General features: G+C 55.2%; 1 protein-coding gene across 1 annotated transcript; it reads left to right on the top strand.

Moving 5' to 3' along the window:
- Positions 1-4224: 4224 nt before the first annotated feature.
- LOC124690877 lies at positions 4225-5424 on the top strand. Its single transcript, XM_047224205.1, has one exon. It carries the CDS (start codon positions 4225-4227, stop codon positions 5422-5424), a length of 1200 nt encoding a protein of 399 aa, XP_047080161.1.
- The last annotated feature ends 3816 nt before the right edge of the window (positions 5425-9240 follow it).

Raw genomic sequence — 9240 nt, 5'->3', positions numbered from 1 at the left:
TTCTCGTCATTCTCCCTCTTACCGTCCATCGGTGCATCGGGGGGCATCGCCACGGTATGGGACTCGCGGTTCGTCACCCACCTCTCCGACCACGCCCTCCAATTCTCGCTCTCTTCGACTTTCGAACTTGTCGAGGACGGCGTCCGATTCACCGTCACCAACATCTACGCCCCCTGCGACCGAGCTCGCCGCGAGGACTTCCTCTCGGAAATGTGATCGCTCTCCGATCTCGACTCGGATGCCTGGCTCTTGATAGGAGACTTCAACATAGCCCGGTATGCTTCCGACAGGAACAACGACAACTTTGATGCGGGCGCCGCGGATAGCCTGAATGACCTTGTCGATGAGCAAGCCCTTCAAGAACTGCCGCTGCTAGACCGGAGGTTCACCTGGACCAACTCTAGGGCCGACCCCACTCTGGTGAGGCTGGACCGTGCGTTCATCAACCTTGCCTGGGGTGCCCGCCTATTCAACTCGACTCTCCACTCGCTGGTTCGGAACACCTCAGATCATGTGCCCCTTCTGCTGACTGCCTCTTCCCGCGCACCGAAATCTCAGATTTTCAGATATGAGAAGACATGGGCTTTCTCCCCCGAGTACGGGCCCTTGTGGCCTCCGTCTGGGCCCGACCGCAGAACCGGTCGCTTCCCTGTGCTTCGCGGAGACTGTGCAACACTCTAAAATGGGCCCGCGCTGAGTCTAAAAAATGGGCCAAAAACCGGCGTCGCCCTGCCGAGGTGGTATCTAACTGCAGAAAGGTGATTGAGCTGCTTGACCTCACCGAAGAACTCCGAACCCTGCTGCCCCCTGAAAAACTGCTGAGGGATCGCGTCCGTCTGCGCCTCTCCTTGGAATACAAGGCCCTGGACGCCTACTGGACGCAGCGGTTCAAGTTTCGCCTATGCCGTTTTGGTGAAGATAATACCAAATTCTTCCATGCCTGCGCGTCGGCGCGCCTCAGGAAAAATCAGATCAAAGTCCTTCATGATGGCGACAGGGTCGTGTACAACCATGCGGAAAAAGCTGAATTATTGCATAACTTCTATGTTGGCCTCCTTGGCGCCTCCACCCCCCCGTTGTGGGGCTTTGACCTTCGCGCCGCCATGCCGCGAGTTGCAGGATTGCAGGAGCTGGAAAGACCTTTTACCCTGCAGGAGGCAAAAGACGCTGTTTGGGCTATGCGCGTGGATAGCAGCCATGGCCCAGATGGCTTTGGCCCCGCGTTCTTCCGCACCTTCTGGGATGTTGTCAGTCCAGACCTCATGGCCTTCCTTCAGGATTTCTATGACGGGGTGGCGCCCCTCGACGGGCTCAACCGAGCGTTTATTTCTCTCATTCCGAAAAAAGACGATGTGCTAACTGCAGATGGCTTCCGCCCCATCTCGCTTCAGAACTGTGTTATGAAGATTATCAAGCGGATCCTTACGACGCGTCTACAACACTACATCGAGCGCCTCATCTCCTTTGAACAGTCTGGATTTGTTAAGGGGCGGAACATTGTCGACAACTTCCTCTACGCCGCTGATGTGGTCCAAAGCTGCCACGCCCGAGGATCCCCGGCTGTGGTACTCAAGCTTGACTTTAAGAAAGCATTTGACTCCGTCAACTGGGAGGCGCTGGATGCTATTCTGGGTGCACGTGGCCTCAGCCCCCTGTTTCGATCCTGGATCTCCGCAATTCTTTACACTGGGCGGACCGCTGTGCTGCTGAATGGTGTTCCCGGGCGATGGATCTCTTGCAAGAATTGGCTGCGCCAGGGGGACCCCATGTCGCCATACCTGTACTTAGCCGTCGCCGACCTCCTCCCCTGCCTCATCTCCATGGAGGCGGGTGGCGACCGCCTGTTGCACCCTCTTGTTGACGACCTTCCATGTCCTGTGATACAATATGCAGACGATACCCTACTGATCCTGAGAGCTGAACACTCCCAAGTCCGTCGCCTCCGCGAGCTCCTCGACCTCTTCTCACAGGCCACGGGTCTACACATTAACTTCCACAAGAGCACCTTCGTCCCCGTTGGCGGTGTCACTGCTGAGCTGGCCTCGGATCTTGCAAACATCCTCGGCTGTCCCGTCTCTTCCTTCCCGCAGACATACCTTGGATTGCCGCTCTCGGACCACAAGTTGCCTGCGGCTGCGCTAGAATTCCTCTCCGTCAAGATCTCCAAGCGCATGCCCGGATGGCGGACATCCTTGCTCCCAATTGGCGGGCGCCTTACCCTCACTACGGCAGTCCTGTCAGCCCTCCCGTCATTCGCCATGTCTGTTCTGCCAATCCCAAAAGGGACGCTCTCAAAAATGGACAGACCTCGACGGGCGATGCTCTGGAAGGCAAAAGATAAATGCTCCGGTGGTGACTGCCAAGTTGCATGGGACTATGTTTGCCGTCTGCGGTCCGAAGGGGGACTGGGTGTTATCGATCTTGGTCTCCAGAACAAATGTCTCCTGCTGAAAGCGCTGCATGGTTTGTTCACCGGACGAGACTCTCCGTGGACCAGGTGGGTGAAGCGCAGTTACCTCAGTGCGCCCGCAGGTGGCCACCCCCGCTTGGAAGTGCTTCCAGTCGCTCATTCCACTATACCGCTCCTTTACGAGAGTTGAACCCCGCGACGGGCGCGCCACCTCGCTCTGGTACGATGCTTGGACTCCGCTGGGCCCCCTGTCGGCAGCCCTCCCCGCGGCCTTCTCCCACTGCCTATGCCCCCTCGCCACTGTTGCCGATGCCCTCGAGAATGGTGCAGTTGAAGTTCCACTTGTTCACCGAGTTTCTGCAGCAGCCGCCGGTGAGATGGAGTTCATCCATGCTTGCCTCTCCCGGATCTCTCTCACTTCATCGCCGGACATTCGCTCTGTATCGCTCAGCCCATTGACCGACTTCTCCACTGGAAGCGTCTACCGGTCCCTCCACTCCTCGGGTTGTATCGTCCCAGGGCAAGACGTCAACTGGGCCTGCTTTGCGCCTCTAAAGGTGCGGGTGTTCTTTTGGATACTGCGCCTCCGCAAGACCAGGACACGGGCGCTGCTACACCGTTTCAGATGTGTGGCCTCCCCGAACTGCCCCTTCTGCCTGAATCAACTGGAAGACACCTCACATTTGTTTGTCGGCTGCCCCCGCCTCCGCCTCCTTTGGAATGTCGTCTCCCCCTCAGGTCGCCCCCATGTGGGCGCCGACGTTCCGGCCCTCCTCGATGCTCTCTCCGAAGACTTACCTCCCATGCACCCGGAAGCGCGCAACACAGCCATCTTAGCTCTCTTGTGGACCGTCTGGAAATCCCGCAACAGAATGGTGTTTGATGCAGATTTTATGTCTACTCCGCGCATTCTAGCCATGTTGGTAGACCATCTCCGCCTGTGGGTCGTCCGCGCCCCCCCTAGGGTCGATACGCGCGCCCTGCTGTCTTGGTGCCGGGCTATCTCTTAGATTATGTCTTTCTCCTTGCCCTGTGTTCCCCCTGTATCCAGCCTCCCCCATCTCTCACTCTCGCTCTGTTTGGGCACGGTATGCCGCCCCAGACCTGTTTTGTAGGCTTTATGCCTCCCATGTAACCCACTCCCGCATTAATGAAAAATTGAGTTCAGGTGGGCGATCGCCCCCCGTTGTTTCCTCAAAAAATATATAACAGCAGAAGTCGATGGAATGGATGGTGCACACACGCAGGAGCTGACTTCAGCTTGAAGCTGACGTTGGCCCTAACCTTTCCAAGCAGTTCCAGAGTTCTTCAGACTAATACCCACACTATACCTGCTCTGTGTTATAAAGCTGAAAACCTGTAGTCCTTATTTTCAGAGACCGACGCATCTTTTGCTGTAGTATCTATCTAAAACTGACATCCTCCTCAATCGAAAAATCAGAGTACTTGCACGCAAATTATTATGAAGCGTAACTGCACAAGATGAACCCACACTAACCGGCGCTGCCCTGAGTCCTGAGAGATTACGTTCCGAAATAGTTGGAGGGGGGCGTTGAGGTCTCTTGGAATTGCTTAGGGTTCGTGAGAAAACAAATCCTGAACTATACGAACACTATTCCCCACGCTATTCGAACACACCGACCGCGACACGGCGACACTATTTCGCACATTACCCAAAGGGAGGAGATCAATCTCAGTCGCCATTGCCGACCTCGCGCCTCTGTACGGTTCGAGCTCTCCTCCTGTACGGTTTCACCCCCGCCCCGTGTCAGCCAACGTCGCCACACTCCCTTTGCAGTTGGCAGGACCCGACCATGCCGGACGGGAGAGGCGCCACCCTGCTCGAGGACCTGCCCGAGGAGATCATCGACACCATACTCACCCGTCTTCCGTCCAAGGACGTCGGCCGCTGCCGCGCTGTCAGCGCGTCGTGGCGCAGCGCCACCTCCACGCCCGAGTTCATGCTCCGGCACCACCGCCGCCAGCCGTCGCTCCCCATCATCGATGGCCGGGGGATGGTCGTCGCCCTCGGCGCTGGCGTGCTCTGGCCCTTCCTCCCAGGCGCCAAGCACCGTGACAAGGTTCGCCTCAGAGGCGCCTGTGACGGCCTCCTCGCCGTTTCCTGGGGATCCCGATCCTACGTCTGCAACCCGGTCATCCGCAAGCACGCTCTCCTGCCGCAGCCCCAAATTCACCAAAACCAGATAGGTTTTGCGCAAGACGTCGACAACGCCATAATCGGTTTCTACCACCACCATCCAACTAGAGAACTCAGGGTGCTCTGGGTCTCACAACACTTGCATAAATACAGTTTATATATCCTCACACTAGGAAGCGATAGGCCGAGGCACGTCGAAGTCAGACTGCCAACAGCATCGCCGTATTCCATGGAACATAAGTTACTCGCCGTGTTGTTCTGTTCCATCCATTTTCCAGTAGTCGACCACGGCAACCTGCACTGGCATCCCTATTGCGCCACATATCTGACGGGCGTCGATGAACAAATTATCGTATTCGACACACAAGTTGAGTCATTCCGGTGGATGCCCTGCCCTCCCCGGATGTCCTACAATTTGAAGTTGTTCAACATGAAGGGGAGGCTTGCTTTCTCAGGTAGCTCTCGTTACCCTGACACCGGTGTTGATGTATGGGTGATGCAGGATTACGACGCCGAAATCTGGGCTTTCAAGTACAGGATCGACCTATCAGTGGTGGATCAGGCGCCTTTCAAAAGGGAAAAGCAAATACCACTTAATTCAAGGGTGAAATGGATGCGCGGTATCGCCAGTATGGCTGCGCTTGACGATGGTGAGCTTCTGGGCATGTTTGATGCAAGACATGCGTTGCGCTGCGACATTGATGGGAGGTTCTTAGGACTGGTGAACGTTGGGACGGGTCAATATTGCATGGAATTTACTCAGCTTCGCCTCAAAGAGAGCATTATTCCATTTCCGTACCATGCGATGCAAGGAGAAGACGGGGAGGAGGAGCCATTCTCCATAGAGCATGTATGAATGTTCAGGACGGACTCCTGGTTTGCATTGCCCTTGGACTCGGAACTTAGCTCATCTTACCTATTAGTAATGTCATTTTGCATAAGCAGCTAAGCTGCCGTCATTTGGTCCTTAATATGATGTATTAAACGTCTTATTATTGTTCTCAACTATGGAGTATTGATCTATGATATTAGAACTTTACTACCTCCCTGCATCCCAAATTTTCTTAATTTTGGCATGGTCAAAGTGCATGAATCTCATCGTCAAGATGAGACATTCAGTCTTGTTGATGCTCTTTGAGGAAGGCATTTTCAGTCGCTTAATTTGTTACTCTGGATCTCTTCTTTCATAGGTGCATATCTTTAGTTCGGGGTGCAATTTGGTCATAGCGTAGTAACCTAGATCCCTCTCTTTGTGTGAACATGTTTTGTCAGGCATACTTGCATATATATCTTTGTATATTACGGCACTTGATTAGCACAGTTATGTTCTGCTAGACTGATGTAGTTACTTCAGTGCTCAATCTCCTAGAGCAAGGCCTTTATTTCCTGCCGTTTTTCATGTCCAGAATTTTACACTTTTTTGGGCTGAAACTAGTTCATGGAGTGCTCAATCTCGTGAAGCATGGTAAATTGGTAATGTGCTGGACGGTTCATCGTTCCTTGTCTGGATAAATTTGAAACTTGATTGGAGTTTGCCCAATCGATTGGCCTATATTATTCCATCCTGATATGGAGGAACAGTGGTGAAGAAGCTGGAGATATGAAGGAAGGAGGATGCCAATGTTGGAACACATCCAAAACAATAGAAGTCGAAAGAAAGGATGGTGCAGACAGGGAGGAGCCGCCTTCAACTTGAAGTTCCAGCAATATTGGGCTTCCCCTTTCCCAGTTCTTCAGAGTTTAGGCCGATAGTGTTCATCAAGACTGAATGTTCAGGACTTACTAGCTCTCCCTGACCAGTCAGAAACCTGTAATGCTTTATGTCAATCTCCATGGCTCATACGAGAGTGAAACTCTCATTTGCTTTGTAATAATGGAGGAACTTCTTATCATTCCACCCTAAGATGGTTGCAGTATCTTTCATCAGATAACTCTTCCGCAGAGAAAAAAATGGCCATCAATCGGATTAGTAGAACTTCTTATTAGTCCTACTTGTTAGAGTATATATCTGTATATTGTAGTTTCCCCATATGTTAGGGGGCTTCCTGCATATTTGCACCTGTACATGTACTATATATTGTGGCCTTTGGCCCCCTGGTAATACAACAAGCATATTACCCTAACATGGTATCAGAGCAAAATTGGTCCTCCCGAAGGCTTGTTCCCGGCCGCCCCACCGCCGGCTTCTCCTCGTCTTGATCGCCCGTGCGTGGTCGATCTCATCTTCTGCTCCTCGATCACCTGCGCGAGGCTGCTCCTCGATTCCCCGGCCCGCTCCTCTGATCCTCGTCCGCGCGAGGCTCCTCGTTCCTCTGGCCCCGCGCGAGGCCTCCCGCTCTGCCCCGCTTCCGCCCCGTGGCTCGCTCGCTGAAGCGCCGTGCCGCCCGCCTGCTTCGATTCCCGCCCGACCGCACGTCCGATCCGTCCGCCCCACTCGCCTTGCCTGCCAATCTTCCTCGATTCCCGTGCGCCTGCTGTTCCCGCGTGAGGCCCGCCTCCATCGCATCCTTCCCGCGTGAAGCCCGCCTCCATCGCGTGAGCCTGCTGCTCCCTGCAATATTGTTGCTGTTCTCCTTCTGCGCTCGTGATCTCCCTGCAATCGCTGCTGATTTTCCCAGGCTGCCCATCTCACTAGTTAGTTGACTTCCACCTAAAAAAAAAAAAAAAAAAAGAGCTATGTCTTCCGCTGATCCCGCCCTTTTTTTGGGCCCACCTTCGGTACTTGGTATTTGTCCGCTGCCTCCGTGCATTACTGCTAGCTATTCTCCGTCGCCGTTTGCGGCCTCTTCACGCGGCTCTGCCCGCGCTTCACCGACTCCGTCTACGTCGGCTCGCCGCTCTTCACCGACTTTCGCGGCCTCTTCCCGCGGCTCTGGCCGTGCTTCGCCGATTTTGTCTTCCTCGGCCTGCCGCTCTACATCGACTTTTGCGGCCTCTTCACGCGGCTCTGCCCGCGCTTCGCCGACTTCGTCTATGTCGGCCTGCCGCTCTACATCGACTTTTGCGGCCTCTTCACGCGGCTCTGCCCGCGCTTCGCCGATTTCCTCTATATCGGCCTGCCGCTCTACATCGACTTTCGCGGTCTCTTCCCGCGGTTATGGCCGCGCTTCGTCGACTCCGTCTGCGTCGGCCTGCCGCTCTACATCGACTTTCGCGGCCTCTTCACGTGGTTATGACCGCGCTTTGCCGACTCTGTCTTCATCGGCGTGTTGCTCTCCGTCGCCCCCTTTGGTGGCCTCTGTGCGTGTGGATGATAGCTCCTCGTCGGCACCTGATTGTACGTCGACCTCTCCAGTCGCGCCCCTCTCTGCGCATGAGATAGCGCAGCTTCATTGCCTGTTGGATGCTTGGGATTCCAGTTTGCGTCAGCAGCCTCGCGGTCCGAGTCTCCGCCCTCGTCCTTATTGCACCTACTGTGGCAAGGTTGGCCACACTTCCTCCACCTGCTGGACGCGGGATCCCAGTTTACGTCGGCAGTTCCAGGATCGTCGCCAGGTCGGCTCTTCAGGATCTTCTCGCAGCTTGCACTCTCCGATCAGGACATTCTCGTGGGTCTTCGTGGTCTGCTCGCTACCCGGACTCTTCCTCGCCGGGCGCCGCTGGTTCCGTGACCGGCTCTTCCGGCACTCGCGCGACCACCACTTTCTACACGATCGGTACGTCCCCGTGGTATCTCGGATTCCGGAGCTTCCTTTCATATGACCTCCGAGTCTTCTATCCCGTCTCGCTCTTCGGTCTCTTATTTCTCCCCGTCCGTGTTGTCACGGCCGATGGTACCTCTATTCCCGTTTCTAGTACAGGCACCCTTTCTACTCCCTCTTTCTCTCGTCCCCGATGTTTCTCATGTTCCTCGCCTTCGGATGAACCTTTTCTCGCTAGCCAGCTCACCGATTCTGGTTGTCGCGTCATTCTTGACGCCGAGTCTTGTGCGGTTCAGGATCGTCGCACACAGGCCCTGGTTGGAGCTGGCCCTCGTAGCCGTCAGTCTCCGGGGCTTTGGGAGTTAGACTGGCTTCGTGTTCCTTCCGCTGCCACTTCATCTGCCAGCTCTCCTCCGGTTGTTGCCTCTGTCTCCGGGGCTTTGGTTGCGTCTGCTATGTCCTTCTGCCTCCTCGCGAACGCACCAAACTGACCGCTCAGTCTGTTGAGTGTGTTTTTCTCGGATACAGTGATGAGCATAAGGGCTATCGCTGTTGGGACCCCGTTGGTCGTCGGATGCGCATCTCTCGTGACGTCACATTTGATGAGACGCGTCCCTTCTATCCTCGCCCCACCTCGGGTACTTACCCGGTGGATGATATCTCTTTTCTTCTTTTTCCGGATGCACCCCCGCTGTCCCTCCTCCCCTCCCTCCTACTTCTGATGCGCCCTTCGACGCCATCCTCTCGTTCGTCTAGTCCACCTAGTACTCCTCGTTCTCCAGCTTCGGCTCCTTCCGATTCTGTCCCTTCTTCCTCTTCTTCTCGATGACTTGTCTTCTCGCAGATGACCTTCCCCCTTCTCGGCCTGTTCGTCGGCGTCGTGCTCCCGTTCGTTACTCTCCTAGTCGGTATGGTCTCTCTGTCGTTTCCGAGCCGACTTCTTATCGGGATGCCGAGCGTCATCCTGAATGGCAGCTTGCCATGGCTGAGGAGATCGCTGCGCTTGAGCGCACCGGCACTTGGGATCTTGT

This window comes from Lolium rigidum, chromosome 2 (assembly GCF_022539505.1).
Source record: "Lolium rigidum isolate FL_2022 chromosome 2, APGP_CSIRO_Lrig_0.1, whole genome shotgun sequence".
NCBI classification, from domain to species: Eukaryota; Viridiplantae; Streptophyta; class Magnoliopsida; order Poales; family Poaceae; genus Lolium; species Lolium rigidum.
Note: the sequence above shows the minus strand (reverse complement) of the source record. Positions and strands in the feature narration are given on the sequence as shown.